Below are 19,427 nucleotides of genomic sequence, written 5' to 3'. Positions count from 1 at the left end.
CCTAACTTTTCTACTGGTTTCTTCTGGAAGGTTTCAAAAATTGGTAATGTGATACTGTGGCATTAATTTTTGACTGAACGTATTTAACTGAGCTCTTTACGTTGTTAATGGCATGTTAAAGGGAAATAGAAACATCAATAAAGCATATCAACAATACAATTCTGGGAAATAGAAACATCAATAAAGCATATCAACAATACAATTCTAAATGTATATGTTTTCTGAGGAGATGCTTTTTTATTCAGAAAGACAATATCCGTTGTTCACAAAAGTTGGCTTCTTTTTATAGCGCTTCTAACTATATTTGTCAATAGTCAATGAGTGCTCTACTCATGAAAATCCCATTTGTAACTTTTTCATACTACTTATTGGATCCTGCTATGCTATCACAGAAGTTAGCCAGTTCAATATCTCTTGACGATAAACCTTGACAATCATGCGTAGATAAAGTGATTTCAACACGATTATAAACCTAGAATAATTGGCAGTCAGTCTTCAGTTGATGTTCTCTTCCTTGTTGAGTCATTCAATATCCTTAGCTTACATTGAACCATTCTGGATGATGATCCATTTTATCAGCTTTCAAAGCGATGCGTGTCATAAAACCGAACGCTTCATTGAAATTTTGAAAAGTGAAAGTCTTTTTGATAGCATCCCTGTTCTCAACAAGGTCCCACTTTTGACTAGAGGATAATAAAGGGGATAAGAGTGTATCCCTTTCTGTTTGGTTCAATTTAGAAATAGTAGCCATTGTTAAAGTGCTGTTATAGGCTTTTGATGTTAAGATAGAATATGGAAAAGATAAAAAGGGAAGGCCGCGACAGGAACGATGAAATAACATCTGTCCTTTTATCTATTTCTTTCCCACGAGGAATAAAATGGCTGTGTAAAGGAAAGCCTGGTATCAAATGGAGGTTATGAACTTCTATTTGTTATCAGTCTTTTTATGTTCAGTTCGGACAGCGTTGAATTGATTTTCAGATCGAAAGAACAACAAAATTGGGAGTTTCGAGTAGAAGATTTTTGGATACATTTTCGATTAAATGTAGACTTATTACTTGTAGAATCTTGAAGTACCAGGTTTTCCATAACCAGAACAAATTCCTTGAGTAATGTGATACATAGTTTTATCTGCCATTACAATCACGATTTCAACAGATACTATCATTTTTGCAAAAGAATATGTGATGGGTTTCTTTCCCTGTCGAAGTAGTAAAATAGAAAGGATTTAATAGGAAAAAAAGTGGGGAGAGGGTAGTGCAGTAGTAATGAAAGATAAGAGACTCATCAGTAGCCATCCTATGGATATCTATACGTAGATGACATATATAACGGATCGAGGAGAGTTCAATACGGTACAATCGGAAGTAGACTATGTTAAAATGGAAGGACCAGCAGGCCTTCCATATATGGGACTGTGTGGTTGTAAGAGATAAACTGTCGGTGTTGTGGGCGAGGAATTAGTGCTGGGGAATAGAATGAAAGATTTGCAAGCATTGAAGTAGAGTAGAATATCGAAAGAGAGCCAAGGATAATAAGTTTTGAGAACCGAAGATTATATAGGTCGCTTTAAGGAGCAGAAGAGGAGAGAATATTCAAAGGTTCAATCTCACCGAGATGGCACCGAGGCATACTTGTGCTGTTCTTGTAAATATGGAGTTATCAAGCGCCTTGTGTCTATGAATGGTTGCTGGAGCTTGGATTTATCAATTTGTCTAGAACCATCATTATCAACAACATTCAAACTGCCTAGCCAGGAACTAAGAAAGCTGACAACTCGTCATTAAGTAATATTTAACCACCTATGACCAAGAACTTGTAAAGACCAGCAAAAAATGGATATTTTTTTCTTGTATGACCCATTACGGTGCAATGAGGCCTGAAGTTGCAACTTCCTTGCCGTTCAAGCTGTTTGCAAAGTCATCTTGACCTGGCTGGCAATGGCAGACCTAATCAAAGCTGTTGATAAAACTGAGGAACTCATATGCCTTAACTAAGCGACCAACGAACATTCGCACGTCGTTGACTGTGAAAGCATTAACTACCGATTATTCTTCAAGGAATTGAGGTCCAAATTGCTGGCAAAGCTATCTGATCTCAAAATAAAAAAGGTGTGGATTAAGGCGACCCCCAACTACACGCCCAGGGATTTATCCAGAGCCATCACTCACCAAAATCTGAAACATAGAATACATCTCCAAAATGGCAAAGTAAATACATTCTTAGAAGTACCCAGCGAATGCTCCTTTAATGCGGGCTTGCAGCTCACCCACATATAATCGTTTTTCTTTTACAGATACGGCGTGCTACAGTAATAATTAGTTTGCGTATCAAATACACCACATAGATATACCTAAATAGTCGATAGATTCATAAAATTATAAAAGATATTATCTTTGATTCTTGTTAATAACAAATCAACATTGCTAGTATAATGCACGACACATAAGGCATGATGAATTTGCTGAATATGCTTCAATGTTTGGGTGCAAAAGTATGGAAAGTTCAGAAATTCCTACACGCAAATTTATTGGCTAAAGTTGTGGATTTCGAACACGTAAAAAATTTACGCAGTGTGCAATAGTGAACGGGAAAGCACTGTAAAAAGGCAGAAGGCAAACCCTGATTCATATTTGAGCAGCGGCATGAAGAATGCAAAAACCAATTTGCCGACGAGACATTTTGCTTTTTGTTTCAATTCTCGTTTAAAGAGTTTTTACAGATCTAACGTTTTCACAGTAAACAATGCCGAAAATCGTTTCTTCATCGGTTGTTTCCTCATCCGATCATGCTCTACTGAATGACCAATCTACTTCGCTTCATGTGTATTATTGCTTATGTTCAGAATTTCTGCTTGCCATTGACGCTGATCTTCGGAAACTACCAAAAAGAAAGACAGACAATGCGGTCATCGTATCCAATACAAGACGAACCTATAAATTGACAGCACAAGCAGGTGAATGTGTTTTATTACAAAGGTAGACACTTTATTGTTAAGCATGGATAAGATGTTGAACGTAATCATAACGCTTATTTTCTTTTTAAATTATTAGACGTGAAGGTTATGAAAAACAATTTCGATACCATTGTCCACGTAAGATGATAATACTATTAGGATGAGCCCATTATTTGCTGCTGTCTTTGTCATTGTTATTGACTCACTATTTTTCATAAAGGATGTAATCTAGTTATCGCTTATGAAATGAATGATGTGAGAAAGTCAGGGCCGTACACATATATTCTGGATGGTGCATTGACTGATATACAAGGCAGAGCACCTCCAAATGCCATCATGGACATTCCAACACCAAGCACGAATAAAACAGCAGCAGCTTGAAGTTAAAGAGTCACCTTTATTATTTCAGTCAATCGTGAATTACTTATAATTATCCTAAATGATAATTTGCTTATTATGTAATGATATCCTTGGAACGAATAAAAAAAAATCCGTTTTCGTTTAATTACCATCAAAAGACAAAAACTTTATTTTCTATTTTTTTTCTCTTCCTTTTCCCAGCTTTTCCTCTTCTTTCTTTGAAAACTGATATATTATACTACTTCGTCTTTGGTTTTTTTCCTCAATAAATCAGTTAGTTATGGGCGCAAATACATCTAAACATCAACAAACGCTGAAAACGTCTGCATCTAGCTCAACGACAACATTAAAAAGAACCACCAATAATCGTTTACCACCACAGAAATTAGAGGACCTGGTCGATTTAGGCACAGTATTTCCCAATGGTCTATACACAGCTACAGAGCAAGACTACGATGCTAGAATTGTAAGGAAGCTTATCATTCAAAGGAAAATAGCACCGTTCTATAAGGGTAATAGCATATATTTCAGTTTTTATATTCTCACATTTGTTGGGAAAAATATTTAGGATTGATCATTTAAACTAAACATTTATCCTAACAGGTTTACCAGATGCTCCGGAACCAGTAACACCGACAATTACTACTACTGCTGCTGATACCAATAATATTGCCAGCCTTGAAACAGCCACTAGTAGCACTGGTACATCCAACACAAATGATATCCACTCTGGTAATGATAATAATAGCAATATACCAACACCATCAACAACAATTACCGTCTCTTCAACTCCCGATATCACTAAATTAATACCGAAACCTGTACCACAACGTTCCGCTTCATCGTCTTCTTTGTTGGAAGTTTCGGCTGCAAGGACAAAGAATACTTATAACAATAAACCATTACCGGGTAGACCTCGTAGTCAATCGCATAGTAAAGTCAACGATGTATCTTATGATCCTTATGCAGAGAGAAAAAAGGCTTTTGTTGAAAAAATGAAACAGAGAGAAAAGATGCTGTATAATGATGCAGTAGAGTGTCCAATTTGTTTCTTGGTAAGTGGACCGCAACCCATCACACTACTATGACACTTGTAGTTAAAAAGTGAATTGTGAACTGATATATCAGAGCTTTAATGTAGTATTACCCTGCAAATATCAACTATTCTCGTTGTTGTGATCAACCTATCTGTACGGAATGTTTTGTTCAAATTCATCGTCCTTTAGATGCACCTTCACAACCTGCTACGTGTCCTTATTGTATGGAAGAGAATTATGGTATCATTTATGAACCCCCGGCCTGGAGTGAGAAAAACCCTCAACAACATGGCCGGGCAAGAAGTAGTTCTCACAGTTCAATGTCAGGTACAAGGCATACAACTTCGGGTATTGGAGAAACAAACATACCTAGACGTGCAAGTGTTGATTATAAGGATCCAGATGTGGTGTTGGTTGGTAAAGAATCGCTCTATCTCTCTGAATAGATGTTTATTCGTGCACATACAGTCAACTCAGCTAACTCTTTTGCATTAGATCATATAAGACCCAATTGGAATAAGGCATTGGCGAGCAAAGTTCAATCGGGTAGAACAACCGTTTCAAGAAGAAATTCAGTTTCTGCTGCTAATACTTCATTAACGTCCTCCTTGGCTGCAACATCCAGCACCAACAATAATAACAATAGATCAACCAATAATCGTAGTCGACACAACAATTTCTTTTCCAGATCTTCAAGTAGTAACAGCAACAGTAATAGTAGTGGTAATAACGGCGGTACTACTAGAGGTGCATTGAGTAGCTTGTTTGTAACGAGACCCGGTAGGTCAGCTTCTTCAGCAGCAGCCGCAGAATACAATCAATACTTATCCAACATGAGAGTCTCTAATATGGATTTGGAAGACTGGATGGTAATGGAAGCAATAAGACTATCTCTCGCTGAACAAGAAGAACGTGAAAGAAAGGAAGCTCTAGAGAAGAGGAAGAAAGAAGAGCAAGAACAACAGCAAGGTAGCAGTCTCAGTAACGAAGCCGAGTGTAGTGATAGTCAAGCTGATAACAGCGAAGAGACTATCAGTCACGATAAATGTCAGCAGAAAATGAATGATACCCAAACGCAAGGAGAGGATCTCTGTAATCAAAATCTTGACACTACTCTTATGGCCGCTGTCATTACTTCACATTCTACAAATTTATCGTCTGCTGCATCACCGTCAATATCATCATCATCATCATCATCTGAATCGATATCTTCTGCTGCTTCTTCAACCAAAAAACAGTCTACCACTACTTCGTCAGCGTCAACTACAACAGTAGCACCTTTTACAATTTGAGCGTACTAAAAATAAAGCGATGAACGAGGAGTGATATCTGATTATTTGTACGCTTGTTTATAGTAATTGCTTGAAGGAAATTGTTAAGTATTGTAGATCTATCACCGGAGTGATGAGCATTAAAAGTGAACGTGTTTGTGTGCACTGTGTAATGAGATCTTCAAATGTTTTGCAGCATTTTTGTATTTTATTTATACTTTTTTTTTTTTCGAACGAATAAGTCAGTTCGTTCGCGTTGTACACCTCCTTTTTTTTTCGTCTTCTGTTTTGTGTTGCCATTTTGCATATCAACATATTTTCAATCTTCTTTTTCTTTCTCTCTTTTTTTTTTTTTTTGTTGAGTTTCTTTACTTTACAGCCATCCCAAGTTTTATATAATCCTTCACGCGATGAAGATACGAGGAATTCTTTTCGTATCTTCCTTGTTACTACAATCTACCATGGCTGGGTTATGGGGCAGCAGCAGCAATAATGGTAAAAAGAAGAAAGTAATGGACCCTATTACAGCTGAGAAAAATCTACCATCAGCACCCACTTCAAAATATGACTACAAACTTTCATTCAAAAAGAACTACTATTACAATGGCTCCATTCCTTTCTGGACAGCGGGTGGAGGTACGTCTTATAAGTGACCCTAACTAATAAAATTTGCTGCTTATGCACCCTTTGTTTTACGGTTCGTTCAAAAGACATCTTCCAATCGGAGGACTTTATTCGCCTTTCTCCCTCTGTTCCCAATACAAAAGGCTGGATTTGGTCCGAGATACCTAATCCCTACGAAGAATGGGAAGTAGACGTAGCCTTCAGGGTAACAGGAAATCACATGCAAGGAGGTAGAGGTTTGGCACTTTGGTATACACAGGATAAAGAGCAACCTGGACCCATTTATGGCTCCAAAGATAAATGGGACGGATTAAGTGTCTGGCTGGACTCTAATAACCCAGTGGTAAGAAATATCACTTTAGGTAGCAGAGATTAGTATCAATCATTCCAACTTCTTTAACACACCTTTTCCGTTTACTTTGTGCGCTTAGACGCATAAGCCAAGTACAGTGGTCATTTTGAACGATGGTACCTTGGAATTCGCTTCGAAGAATGCGTTGGACCCCAGAAAGTATATGCTGGGTGCTTGCTCTATCAGTTTCAGGAACACAGAGAATCCTGTATATCTTAAAGTTTCACTTAGAGAAACGACACTTACGGTAAAAAGTCATTATTCAAATACAATTCGTTGACGAATCTTGTTGTGCTGAGCTAAACTGGGCTGGAAACGGTATAGGTCTCCATGGATAATGGATCTGGTGCCAAAGATTATCGTATTTGTGTACAAAAATCCGGTATTAAACTACCTACAGGTTATTATTTTGGCGTGTCTGTAAGTGCTACTATACATACTGCCTTATCATGGCATGGATTGCAAGTACTGAATTTCAGTTTTATTCTATTTGTAACATTATAGGCACTGTCGATCAATCCTGCTGGTAAGGACCTGTTCAATTTTTCCAACTCTCCTTTTCATTAACACTAGGCTGAATATACATGCGTATCTCACTTTTCTTTCTCAATCTCTTCATTTGATGAAAATAGATGATCATGACATTATATCTTTTGAAACGCGACAATTAAACCCACCCAAGAAGTTAGAGGTATGGCGACTTATGAGCTTGTTTTTGATTTTTCCTTTTTATTTTATTTTTATTTATCCTTCATTTGCTCAACTATACGTTACAGCACCCTAAACGCCCTTTAGAAGACGAGAAAAAGAAAAGAGGCGAGGAATTTACTGGTATAGACGAAGAACAACGAAAGAAAATTGAAGAAGCAGAATTTCAGATGAGGAAATTGAGGGAAACAGCCGAAAACAGTGTTCGGGAAGATGCTGCAGTTACCTTGGTAAATGAACTCACCTTTACGCTGCTTACAAAAAGATGAGACGGAAAGAAGGGAACGTGTAATAATACGACGTTCCTCTTAATTTTTTTTGCAATAATAGGCAGCTATTTATGACACTCAGCAAAGAGCAATTGAGCATATTCAGCTTGTGCAATTACAAATTGAAGCTCTAGGTGCGCCAAGCCCAGACGATGCCATCACTGGAAATTATCAAAAAATAGATTTGAGCAAAATTAATGACATGGGCAGCAGTAGTAGTAATAGTGCTTCTTATGATAAGGTTCGCGCTGAGAATAGGTACAGAAGCATTCTTTTCGTTTTCCCAAGGAAACAGATTGCTTGAGCTTATAAGTCTTACGAACGGTTTTCTATTGTTTTTACCACTTCAATAGTGAAAATTTTGACAAACTCATGGAACAAATACGCTCAAATTCAAATCAGTTCAAGGAAATGGCAAAAGAACAAGATAGAAAAATGAAAGAACTACAAGCATCCTTTACACAATTGGAACAAACATTATCCGTATTAGATGTAAGTAGTATAGAATAGGACTAAGCGATCCCATTGTCGAGAGCTATCATTCTCTTTCCATTGCTAATGAGACGTGATTTGCTTGAGCTAATTCAATGATTGATTTGAAACAATTTTAGAAACGCGTCCTAGCGCAATCGAGTGCTATGCAGAAAAAAATGAACGAAGTCAATCTTCATTCTGCAGAAACTAAGGGTACAATGTCAGCATTGCTCAAGTATATCTTCTACGCTCTAGCTGCCCAGTTCTTATTCGGTATTGGTGTTTATCTTTACTGGAAAGTACGCGTTGAGCGTAATGATAAAAAGTTTGTCTAATACTTTAATTAATCTTTTATTCCAATCAAAAAGTTTACTTATACACACGCTTCATATTATCCATTACTTCCTAATTGCTTTTTTTTTTTTGTTTTTCTTTTTCCTTTTTTTTTTTTTGGATTTTGCTCATACTGTTATATTAAGCGTAATTGACTGACATCTAACCAGTTCAAAGATACATTATTCAAATGTTCATCAAAATCATGAATATCAGTATATAGTGATTTGTTAATGAGCTCCAAAGTTTTCGCATACGTATTTGTTTCTGTTAATATGATCTGATCCTCTGCTAACTTCTTCCAACCATTATCAGCGGCAATGTAGGGCTTCAAAAATTTGGTTAGTTTTGCATCCAAAAACATCTCTTTAATATGATTTAGCTGCTTACTATAATAACAGATTTGTTCGGCTCTGACGCTGAGAATTGTTCATTATCAATCTAAAAGACGTAAAATAGATTTTGCGGTTTAAGTATCAATCATAGACATTGAATATATAGTAAGCATTTACTATGCCTTCCTCCTTTTCTTTACCATGAATACATATGCTTTGCCTCCATTATTATTCTTTATTGCTTCTGCTACTTTTTTCGCACTCTCGGGTATGGCTGAGTCATTAAGACATGCTTTACCATAATACCAACCAACAATAACCCAACCATGTTTCTTTGCATACATTTCAGTCTATAAAGGCGTGAAGGAGGAATGAGAGTCGTATCCATCATCCCTGAGAAGCTACGGGTCTCTTTCATCAACAGTAGCTATTTTTTAAGTGAATCCTGCTTACCTGCTTTAAGGCAACCTCTAGCATAGGTGTCACGGTTGTCCACTGATGGAAGAACGGCACAGCTGTGGTAATCTCGGTGTGATGTTGATCCTTCGTTCCTATTTTCCCTAATAACGCCCCACATACATCATAGGCTGGGTATTTGGCAGCGTGTAAGAGCGGTATAGCATATGCGCGTAGATCGATTTGATGGTTGGACATCTAATTACACAACAATTAATAGGTTCAAAAAAAGAGATAATGCTTTGAAATCGAGGATGTCCTTTCAACCGTACAATCTTCGGACTCTAAAAAAACCAAAAACCAAAAGCAACTTCACTATATCGTTTTTACTTGAGTTGGTTCTATATCTTATAAATGCTCCCGTCCACCATATGGGTTTTGTATCTCTCCTGTCAGTGAGTAATGGTTTCAGCACAGTAAACAAGCATAGTCATGTCTGTCATTTGCACATTACCCAGTAAGCTCAAAAGAATATATTTTTGTTTATGATTGTTGCTGTACCTAAAGATGCAAAGAAAAGCTTTTAAATACTTTATCATGGCACTTCTTCATCTTGTTCGATCGAATAGAGCTGAACAGGGTATTTAAGTGTATTTTATTCTCAAATTTGAGGTCTTTGACTCTTATTCAATCTGCTACCGAAATGTTTCTAATATGAACAGGATTTCCGTTTACCATTATTACGTGAATGATGGGCTTTAATTAAATAGCGATTTGAAAGTTTAGTGCTTAAAGCGCGCTGTCGTTACAGATGTTTATTCTTGTCAAAGAGGAAGGCTGAAGCTTTTCAGAAACAAGTGCCTGCTCGGTTTATCTCAGATATACCACGCATGTTGTAACAGAATTTGGTATTTACAACCAGGTAAAATACAAGACAAGCGCAACCATCGTATGATACTGCAAGGAGTGCCGAGTAAGAACGGAAGTACGTGACGAGTAGCCTGCAATTACTACATCAACAAGTTTAATAAAATCTGCTCATGTTAAGAATTATTTTCCAACCACTGTTTTGGGGGCGCGAAAATGAGGTGTACGTGTTTTTGAACTTAATCCTATCGATGACATGCCACAACGCATTCATGATAATGTAATGCATGAAGAGTAGTTCGATTCGAAAAAATACTATTGGTGGAAAAACAAACAATAACTAGCTTTCTCAAAAAGGGCGCCAACTATTGGCTAATGCTTGTCATAATAGAGGATGTTATTGGCTGAATTTCTTAAGCCAACAGTAACCGCGCCATTTTTTTTTGTCTAAATCTTCGATCTCTTTGTGAACGTAGTTTTAAAATGACAAGGTCTCGTATTACGCCATGATACGTAACGACCCTAACTAACTATACCCTTTAACAAGGTCTTCGCACAACAACGAAAACATGTTATAAGGGAGCTTGTGTGGGGGTCCACTCCCTTTTCTCTGTTACACTCGTGTTCCAGAGATGAGATGAAAAATCTGTTCAGTCTTGATTGGCGGGGCTTGAGACAGCCCTTCTTCTTTCTTCTGCTTTAATTGGGTGAAGTTACCGAAAAATTTTCTTCAGCAGCGCCTTCAAAAAGAAATTTGATAACAGCCAATAACAGGTACAACGCGTTTGAAAGAGACTATATAAAAGAAATTAAGCTCGCTTATTTTCCTTTTTTTCCCCTCTTTTTGTTTTTTCTAAACTTCACCTTTTTGACACAGTTTTAAAGATGGCCACTAACTACAAGGTTGCTGATATTTCTCTTGGTAAGAGCTTCAATTTCTCGTTGGATACATCACCAGTAAGGCCGTGCTTCTTGGACAACATTAACTGACCTCTTTTATTCTTTTTTCTTGATCAGCCGCTTTCGGTTTGAAGGTAGATTTCGTCGACATCGTTGATCACCACTCCTACCTTTCAGCTGTACACACTGACTAACGTATACTTTGCTTTTCGATCAATCTCGTATTTAGGAAATTGAAATTGCGTAAGTTGATATTATCATGTTTGATTAATGGGTAGAGCAAGGAATATTAAACTCTTTTATTTCATGATATAGTGAAAATGAAATGCCCGGTTTGATGGAACTCACCCGTAAGTACGGTCCTTCTCAACCTCTCAAGGGTGCCAGAATCGCTGGTTGTTTGCACATGACCATCCAAACTGCTGTCCTTATCCGTACCTTGATTGCTCTTGGTGCTGAAGTTACTTGGTCTTCTTGTAACATTTTCTCCACCCAAGATCACGCCGCTGCTGCTATCGCTGCCTCTGGTGTTCCCGTCTATGCTTGGAAGGGTGAAACTGATGAAGGTAAAGTAGTCTTTATACCAGAAGGAAACGTAGATGCGAAGAAGCAAAAAAAAAATAAATAAAAAAATAGAGTTTAGAAAATGTGGGATGTTGAAAGAGCCATATCTTAATAATGCATTTGTCACGTTCTAAATAGAATTCGTCTGGTGTATTGAACAAACCCTCATGTTCCCTGACGGTCAACCTCTTAACATGATCTTGGATGATGGTGGTGATTTGACCAACATTGTTCACGAAAAGTACCCTCACTTGCTCCCTGGTATCAAGGGTTTGTCTGAAGAAACCACCACTGGTGTCCACAACTTGTACAAGATGTTCAAGAACGGTGCTCTTAAGCTCCCCGCCATCAACGTCAACGACTCTGTCACCAAGTCCAAGTTCGATAACCTCTACGGTTGTCGTGAATCTCTCGTTGATGGTATCAAGCGTGCCACTGATGTCATGATTGCTGGTAAGGTCTCCGTTGTCGCTGGTTATGGTGATGTCGGTAAGGGTTGTGCTGCTGCTCTCCGTGCTTTCGGTTCTCGTGTCATCATCACCGAAGTTGATCCTATCAACGCTCTCCAAGCCTCTATGGAAGGTTATGAAGTCACCACCATGGAAAAGGCTGTTGAAGAAGCTCAAATCTTTGTTACCACCACCGGTTGTCGTGATATCATCGTCGGTAAGCACTTTGAACAAATGAAGGACGATGCTATTGTCTGTAACATTGGTCACTTCGATGTTGAAATTGATGTTGCTTGGTTGAAGGCCAATGCTGCTTCTGTCACCAACATTAAGCCTCAAGTTGACCGTTTCACCATGAAGAACGGTCGTCACATCATCCTCCTTGCTGAAGGTCGTCTTGTCAACTTGGGTTGTGCTACTGGTCACCCCTCTTTCGTCATGTCCAACTCTTTCTCTAACCAAGTCTTGGCTCAAATTGCTCTCTGGACTGAACCTGAGAAGTGGACCGTCGGTGTTCACGTTCTTCCCAAGAAGTTGGATGAAGAAGTTGCTCTCTCTCACTTGGGTAAGCTTGGTGTTGAACTTACCAAACTCACTCCTGTCCAATCTGAATACCTCGGTATTCCTATTGAAGGTCCTTTCAAGCCTGAACACTACCGTTATTAAGCATTTTTTAATTGTATAACTCCCTCTAAAAGAACAAACTTTGCTTTTTTTTTTTGTGTCTCTTTCTGCATTTCGTTTATATATATCATTTTAATTTGAATTTTTTGTACAGACAATTCAACATGTTCTTGTAGTTCGAAAAATTGTTACATAATAATCTTGTCATTTATGCTGGCTCCAAAAGCGTACATAAGTAAAAAGGATAAAAACTTTTAATAAAACTGCCATTCAACTGTGTATTATATTTATCATACAGATATACAGATACGTGGAAAAAAGAAAAAAAAAAAAAAAAAAGAGCCAAAAGTTATTTCTTTTTATAGGAGGCTTAAATTGCTTGTGTTGGTTAATAGACAGTGTTGAGTATGGATGTTACCTATTTCCTTGTTTACCGATGAGCTATGAAGCAGGAACACCATTATCAAATGAAGAAAAGACCATAGAGTAATATATTAATTGTTTTCTAAGCAAAAAGTCTTACGTTAACTTTGCAATGGATGTTGATAGCGATTATCGTGCTCATCTACCAAGGAGACGTGGATTCGTGTACGTACCAGGCAAAACCTATGAATTACATAGGGTACCAAAAGGGTTTCTCACGTTTTAGTGATCCAAGAAGAATTTCCTCTTCCTTTGCATTTTTCTTCACTTAAAATTTTTTAAAGAAGGATGTCTATACCAAACAATGATGATAGTTCCAAACTGATCATATTGATAACGGGTGCTACAAGTGGGCTCGGTAGACTTGCAGCAAAGAAATGTCTGAATCTTGGCCATACTGTTATTATCACAGCACGTACGGAGGATAAACTGAAAAATGCCAAAGAATGGATACTCAAAGATGCCTCTTTACCGATGAAAGATAAGCTGTACGGCCTCCTTTTAGACCTTCAAGATCTCAAAACTGTTCAAACAGTGGTCGATGAGTTGCATAACTTTAACTTACCCGCCATTGACGTGGTGGTTCATAACGCTGGATGCACTTGCACAACATTTACGCAAGTGAATGGCTGTATTGAAACAACAGTGTTCATAAACGCAGTGGCACCCTTGTATCTGAACAGACTACTAATGCCATTTCTTGAAAAAAGTCAATGTCCAGGGAAACGCATTCTGTTTGTCGCTTCGTCTCTGCATGACAGTAAAGTGAGAGGCGGTGGAAGAGGGGAAGAAGATCGTATACCCGACAACGTCACTTTGGCTGACATTGCAGGCGATGAACAGGGTTGGCACTCGATGAAATATTACAAAATCTCAAAACTCGCCGTCGTATGGAATATGTATGCACTTAGTGAAAGGATTTCCTCCGACATACCTGTCATTGCCTTCTGTCCCGGTTTTGTGCCTGGCACAGAGCTCATTCGTCATTCCAACTTTTTTATGCGTTTTGTTCTCAAATATATCATCTCTAACTTTAGTTTTACAACAACGGAGGATGATGCCACGAACGATTATGTCCATTATATAACGTCTGACATTCAATCTGCCTCCTACTACCAAAAGAAACAAGTATCCAGCCCCTCAGCGGATGCCTTGGACAAAACGAAACAACAGGCTTACTGGGAGCTTGCAAACAAAACGATCGATACCCTCGTCAAGGGCATATAGATTTCCTTTTTATACAGTTAACTGTTTTTTATTTGTATGAAATAAAAAAAAGCTTGCCATATCCACAACAAAAAAGAAAGCGTTTTTCCCATAGCAAACGTATTTAATAATATGTTCCAATGTACACAACGAATAATAAGACAGAAACAATCTATTCAAAAACAGGCAAACAGGCTGTCAGTCTTTTTGATCCAAATCTTTGCCCATTACTCATCCCTCTGTTGAAAGAATATCTGATAAACATTTGCTAAACAAAAGTGGCAACTTACTTATTTCTTCTTGGAGACACCAACGGTACGGCCACGACGACCGGTGGTCTTGGTGTGTTGACCACGGACACGAATACCCCAGTAGTGACGGAGACCACGGTGGTTACGGATCTTCTTCAAACGTTCGAGATCTTCACGGTACTTGGTATCGAGAACGTTGGAAATGATTTGAGAAGACTTGCCATCAATGATATCCTTTTGTCTGTTAAGGAACCAAGTAGGGATCTTGTATTGAGCGGGGTTTTGGAGAATGGTGACAATACGTTCCAATTCTTCAGAAGAAAGTTCACCAGCTCTCTTGGTAAGATCGACATCAGCCTTCTTACAGGCAATGTTGGCGAAACGACGACCAACACCCTTGATGGAGGTCAAGGCAATTTGGATCTTGACACGACCGTCAACGTTAGTGTTGAGAAGACGGATAATGTGTTGGAACTATAGTATGAAAAGTTGTACAATTTAGTAAGATGAATTTGCGGGGCATTGTATTTCATTGAAAGTTTGATGAAAAAAGATTGAGAAGTTTGTTCTTTTTTTTTTGGTAATTGGTTGTATCCATGTTTGTTATAATTACGTACAGTAGATCTTTCGGGTGGAACGAGAGACTATCAAAATTGGAAATTCAAAGGCATCAAGTTAGTCATCATCCATCTACTCAATATCCATTCAATACATTCATCCATCCACACATTGTTTCTTTTCTCTATATCTGTATGCTATTGCTATGTCTAGAAACATACCATGGTTTAGATGTTTGCAACGAAAAAGGAAGACCTTCCACTATGCACACTACTGTAGTCTTTTGTTGGATCTGCCGTTTTCTCTACACCAAAATTCAGAGATTACTAGTCATCGCGGGACGAATTTTTGCGGGCCGAGAGGGGTGCTTTTCATGAACGCCCTGTCAAGGGGAAAATAGCATAAATTTTGGAATCCAGCCCCTCCCCCACTTTCATTCATTCCCCCATACCAGAAAACTGTCAAGTTTTCTTCTCTCTTTTCAAGGCCAATCCACTTTGTTCTAGCTTACATCATGATCGCAAAAGAACTGGCTTCTCGTCTTTTAACCAGTATACGACAAAGACCAGCGGCAGCATATACCAAGAGTATCGTCTGGTCAACGCAAAAACGCCTTGCTTCCACGACAAATGTATTTTCACACCAACAACAGCAACAAGTCAGTCATACGTTTTTCGACAAAGCTACCTTGCCATTAGCGAGTAAGAGACATGGTTTTTAACTTCTTTTTTTCAGCGAAGGATAATGATGACTCACGGAACTATTGCTCGTTTACGTGTTATTTACCCTGTGCTAGTCTTGAAGAATGATACAGATGCGTCTGCAGTGCATGTGTCGGAATATGTGTCACGTCTGCGACCTTTCAACCCACCTGCTCCTCCACAGCCCGTTACCATTACGCCATTATCTATACCATCTGCTACAAAACCAACAGAGGAAATGCACTTAATCAGTACACTTCGAAGACGTCGATTGAAGATGAACAAGCACAAATATAAAAAGTTGAGAAAGAGAACTCGTGCTCTTAGAAGAAAGCTGGGCAAATAAATGATCACGATTGTAATGGTAATAGAAATATATTTTTATTCTTAGAGTGGTATTTTGAATTACCTTTGTATGTATTTGTATTATATTCGGATAAAAAAAAAAAAAAGGTGTGATATGCGCAATTATGTCTTGTACTATTTTGATGATATATGCACAATAATATATAAAGCAAGATGACAAGGATACCGAGTCATGAGAGAAGTGTACATGCAAAGCTATAGAAATATTACATTGGTTGATGAAATTTAAGAAGTTTGGAAGTGAATCTTCGTTGGTAATCTGAAGGGATGTGCTTCTGTATTAAAAACCCAATCATTCAACGATAGACAGTCCTTGTCTACAAAGATGAGATAGAGGTATTTCAGCGTTTCTGCGAACCAAAAGCTTTCTTGAAAGTCTTGTTGTTTGACCGGAACGACATCAACGTTATCAACAATGGTGTAGCCTGATTCAGTCTTTGCATATTTATCAATGGCCTTGAACATTTTCCATGCGATATTCTAGTGTACAAATTTTCCATCAATATCAATTGGTGTAGACGTTCAAAAAAGTCAGATGGATCATTACCTTGTAACGTTCATCGTCGGTCATTCGATAATAATAAAACACGCTTTCAATTGTTTCTACAAGAAGTGTAAAGTTCGAAACACTTATTCAAGCAAAAATAAGGAAAAGATGTGATGATAAATGCATTGCAAACGTTACCTGGCCTTAAATCGTAAATAGCATTGTCAATGTCAAAAGAAGGATGGTCAGCAGTGTCACGCTTCATCGTCTTTTGCTGACTTCTACCGCCACCAGGTCCAAAAGTGGTAGCTGCTTTAGCTGTCAACTGTCCTAGTCGATCGAGCAACTCCAACTTTTTGATAGCCTCTGACTTTTGTAGCTTTTTCTGAAAAAGATTATTGAGCTTTGTTTCCAGACAATTATCCTTTGGGTTCCAACTCCAACTTTCAGGTGCAATACCGGTAGCAGTACCGCTCCATGTTTCAATACAGGATTTGAGAAAAGTATCTGCAAAGTTTTTGAATTTTTTCCTTTTGTTGTCTTCTTCAATTTGCGTGAGACCTAAAAGAATGTTACCTGGCCAAAAGCAGATCTAAAGGTGGACATAAGGTAAGGGAGTGTTCCATGGATTGAATCGCATATACGAGCATCAAGAGATGCAAAAGAAAAGATAAGGTGAAAAAAAGAAACTTACAAGTTCTTGAGAATTGTAAAAGACGGTATTATTACTGATCATGGCGACAAACTGAGTGTCCGGGTCTTCCGTGGTCGGTGAAAGCATGTATTCTCTCATACTGTCAACAGACGTCTCCCAAGCCTCCAGCACTTTCTCATTTCGGTCTGTTTGGAGTAGATAATCTTTGATCAAATATTCGTAGAAACTGTCAGCACCACCAGCCACAGTAATGATACCTAAACGAAAGTTTTAAAATTGGGTAAATAACGAAAGTTTACAAATATGCATATTGAGGGTATACTGACTAGAGTTGACAGGCGCAAAAGGTTGGACAGTCCAAGAAGTAGGGTAGAGACCAGGTATACGAGTAGGTTGATTCAAGACGGCATTGGTCAAGTCGTCAGCCAATTTCTGATAGGTAGGGTCACCTGTAACTTCGGATAGCTTTCTAAATTCCAATGTGTATGTACCGAGTTCAGCAAGATTGATCGTCTGTTCTTTAACAGGCTTTTTACTAGGTTGTGATGAGGTAATACATGATGATCATTAAAGATAGAAATAAATCAACAAAAAAAAAATTAGTGGTTCATGTTTGTTTCTGTAAAATGATCACAGATCCAGCAGTAGCAATAGAAGGCAACTCACGTTTTCAAATTCATGTAAGTTAAAGGCACTTTCACCGGTTCACCCGAAGAGACAGAGTCTACAAATAGAGGAACCAAAGTATTATCTGCTACTTCGACAGCCTTTTCGAGCAAAATAGGATCTGGACTCAATTCATTGGCTGCAAGCAAACCTCCTAAATAGCGGATATTTGTTTCGAATCCCTTTGAGACATCTTTTGAATTGCTAAAGTCAACCTGATGAACAAAATCAACGGCTTTCTTGTATTCGTCATGGAGACCCATGATGAGCATTGTGTCGAGTGCATCAATAATAGTAGCTATTTTTTTTAAGAAAAAGAAAATCACATTTCAATCTGTCTGTTCATGTATCAATGACAACTTTCCCCTCTCCCCCCCCCCCCTCACCCCACTCCCCTATTATTGTTACTGGAAAATGTTAATCTACGACATACCTCCCCAGCCATTTCTATATTTATAGTGGATAGAAACAAAAATAAACATATGTGATTTATCAATAAACAACGTTGCCGTCAAAGATGTAGCTCACCTAGAATCAGAACTTCCATTGCTTAACGGCAGTAATTCATCATGTCCGAAGGCGTATTTTTTATAGCCAATGTAGGAATGAAGAAAAGCTTTTTTTATTATTTTGGCTTCTTCTGTTGTTGCCTCACAGGTGTCTGATATGTCGTATCGCTTTGTAGGTGCTTTGCGAGTAGTAACAGCAGCATTTAAAAGGTTGAAGGAAGTGGCAAGTAAGGCTATACATAAACTAATGTGCTGAACGACTACCATTTTTCATAAATTTTCGTTGTCAATGTCAACAAGGAAGAGAGAATGCTTTAATGAAAAAGGCAGGAAAAGAACAATTCGAGCAATTGCTTGTTGTTGTGTAAAACCCGTTCCCTTTTTATATTCATTTTTTTTTTTTGGAAAAATCAGGAACAAAAGGGGTAGAAAAAGAGAGAGAGAGAGAGATAGAGAGAGAGCCACAACGCATACACGGAGAGAGAGAGAGACGGTCACCGCTCAACGTAGGAAAGGGGACCTAAGGCCATGATGAAAGAACTAGCAAGATGTCATTTAGCCATGACCTTTTGCTGGTTTTTTATACAGAAACAAATACGCACAGATCAACTGTCTTTATATCAAATGCTATATAAAAACATTGTCATTTGTTGGCACATACATTCGCCAATAAAAAGTGATTCGGGCAATGCAATACAAAAATAGGCTTCACCTATTCTCCTTACATGGATGGTGAACATCATACTCCCTTGAGTTATTTCTCTCGGCATATTTTTACGAATACCTACAGAGTAGGAAGAAGCCCCGTGAGACCTTACTAGTCGCGAAAAAAAAAGACACTAAATGGTATTGGTCGGAATTCCTGACTTGTATCCCAAGGAAAGCAGAGTTGCATTGTAGGTTTCGTTGTGATATCAGATCATAGGGCAAAAAAGAAAAAAATTTAATGTATGACCCTTTCTATCCTCACCGGACGCTCCAACGTCCTCGGAAACAAACTTGCAATCGTGCTTCTTATATACATAGATTTGAAAAACTGGCAGGTCATTTATTGCTAGAGTACGATTGCCCAAAAGAAGGTGACAA

At 38.2% G+C, this 19,427-nt stretch overlaps 10 protein-coding genes across 10 annotated transcripts; 6 read left to right on the top strand and 4 right to left on the bottom strand.

Moving 5' to 3' along the window:
• Positions 1–361: 361 nt before the first annotated feature.
• On the bottom strand, positions 362–751 carry BDF20DRAFT_823732 (transcriptional coactivator/pterin dehydratase; the record flags this gene model as incomplete). Its single annotated transcript, XM_053077824.1, has 2 exons — positions 362–472; positions 545–751. The coding sequence occupies 2 exons, from the start codon at positions 749–751 to the stop codon at positions 362–364; spliced, it is 318 nt and encodes a 105-aa protein (XP_052934199.1).
• Positions 752–2,645: 1,894 nt separating this feature from the next.
• On the top strand, positions 2,646–3,515 carry BDF20DRAFT_882909 (uncharacterized protein). The gene is made up of 3 exons (XM_053081754.1): positions 2,646–2,978; positions 3,054–3,094; positions 3,177–3,515. Exons 1-3 carry the CDS (start codon positions 2,746–2,748, stop codon positions 3,335–3,337), a joined length of 435 nt encoding a protein of 144 aa, XP_052934198.1. The 5' UTR covers positions 2,646–2,745; the 3' UTR covers positions 3,338–3,515.
• Positions 3,495–5,820, top strand: BDF20DRAFT_882906 (uncharacterized protein). Its single transcript, XM_053081753.1, has 4 exons — positions 3,495–3,828; positions 3,920–4,371; positions 4,458–4,770; positions 4,849–5,820. Exons 1-4 carry the CDS (start codon positions 3,597–3,599, stop codon positions 5,643–5,645), a joined length of 1,794 nt encoding a protein of 597 aa, XP_052934197.1. The 5' UTR covers positions 3,495–3,596; the 3' UTR covers positions 5,646–5,820.
• A 214-nt stretch (positions 5,821–6,034) lies between these two features.
• BDF20DRAFT_823935 (legume-like lectin family-domain-containing protein) lies at positions 6,035–7,881 on the top strand (the record flags this gene model as incomplete). Its single annotated transcript, XM_053077843.1, has 8 exons — positions 6,035–6,260; positions 6,335–6,591; positions 6,680–6,847; positions 6,925–7,020; positions 7,105–7,126; positions 7,233–7,291; positions 7,377–7,511; positions 7,639–7,881. 8 exons carry the CDS (start codon positions 6,035–6,037, stop codon positions 7,879–7,881), a joined length of 1,206 nt encoding a protein of 401 aa, XP_052934196.1.
• Positions 7,882–8,520: 639 nt separating this feature from the next.
• On the bottom strand, positions 8,521–9,373 carry BDF20DRAFT_837470 (uncharacterized protein; the record flags this gene model as incomplete). The annotated part of the gene is made up of 4 exons (XM_053079055.1): positions 8,521–8,748; positions 8,775–8,825; positions 8,920–9,069; positions 9,173–9,373. 4 exons carry the CDS (start codon positions 9,371–9,373, stop codon positions 8,521–8,523), a joined length of 630 nt encoding a protein of 209 aa, XP_052934195.1.
• Positions 9,374–10,772: 1,399 nt separating this feature from the next.
• BDF20DRAFT_882900 (adenosylhomocysteinase) lies at positions 10,773–12,832 on the top strand. The gene is made up of 5 exons (XM_053081752.1): positions 10,773–10,904; positions 11,000–11,016; positions 11,112–11,125; positions 11,198–11,448; positions 11,585–12,832. The coding sequence occupies exons 1-5, from the start codon at positions 10,868–10,870 to the stop codon at positions 12,559–12,561; spliced, it is 1,296 nt and encodes a 431-aa protein (XP_052934194.1). The 5' UTR covers positions 10,773–10,867; the 3' UTR covers positions 12,562–12,832.
• A 398-nt stretch (positions 12,833–13,230) lies between these two features.
• Positions 13,231–14,169, top strand: BDF20DRAFT_914959 (uncharacterized protein; the record flags this gene model as incomplete). The annotated part of the gene is made up of 1 exon (XM_053084256.1): positions 13,231–14,169. The coding sequence occupies one exon, from the start codon at positions 13,231–13,233 to the stop codon at positions 14,167–14,169; it is 939 nt and encodes a 312-aa protein (XP_052934193.1).
• Positions 14,170–14,196: 27 nt separating this feature from the next.
• BDF20DRAFT_882897 (40S ribosomal protein S18) lies at positions 14,197–15,349 on the bottom strand. The gene is made up of 3 exons (XM_053081751.1): positions 15,179–15,349; positions 15,017–15,043; positions 14,197–14,873 (listed from the first exon to the last, which is right to left on the bottom strand). The coding sequence occupies exons 1-3, from the start codon at positions 15,179–15,181 to the stop codon at positions 14,439–14,441; spliced, it is 465 nt and encodes a 154-aa protein (XP_052934192.1). The 5' UTR covers positions 15,182–15,349; the 3' UTR covers positions 14,197–14,438.
• Positions 15,350–15,471: 122 nt separating this feature from the next.
• BDF20DRAFT_837466 (uncharacterized protein) lies at positions 15,472–16,004 on the top strand (the record flags this gene model as incomplete). The annotated part of the gene is made up of 2 exons (XM_053079054.1): positions 15,472–15,615; positions 15,693–16,004. The coding sequence occupies 2 exons, from the start codon at positions 15,472–15,474 to the stop codon at positions 16,002–16,004; spliced, it is 456 nt and encodes a 151-aa protein (XP_052934191.1).
• A 245-nt stretch (positions 16,005–16,249) lies between these two features.
• On the bottom strand, positions 16,250–18,104 carry BDF20DRAFT_823611 (glycoside hydrolase; the record flags this gene model as incomplete). The annotated part of the gene is made up of 7 exons (XM_053077813.1): positions 16,250–16,504; positions 16,572–16,627; positions 16,710–16,789; positions 16,883–17,103; positions 17,206–17,423; positions 17,493–17,701; positions 17,833–18,104. The coding sequence occupies 7 exons, from the start codon at positions 18,102–18,104 to the stop codon at positions 16,250–16,252; spliced, it is 1,311 nt and encodes a 436-aa protein (XP_052934190.1).
• Positions 18,105–19,427: the final 1,323 nt, after the last annotated feature.

Source organism: Mycotypha africana (genome assembly GCF_025528875.1).
Source record: "Mycotypha africana strain NRRL 2978 chromosome Unknown BDF20scaffold_8, whole genome shotgun sequence".
Taxonomy (NCBI): Eukaryota; Fungi; Mucoromycota; class Mucoromycetes; order Mucorales; family Mycotyphaceae; genus Mycotypha; species Mycotypha africana.
This window is presented reverse-complemented; position numbering and strand designations above follow the sequence as displayed.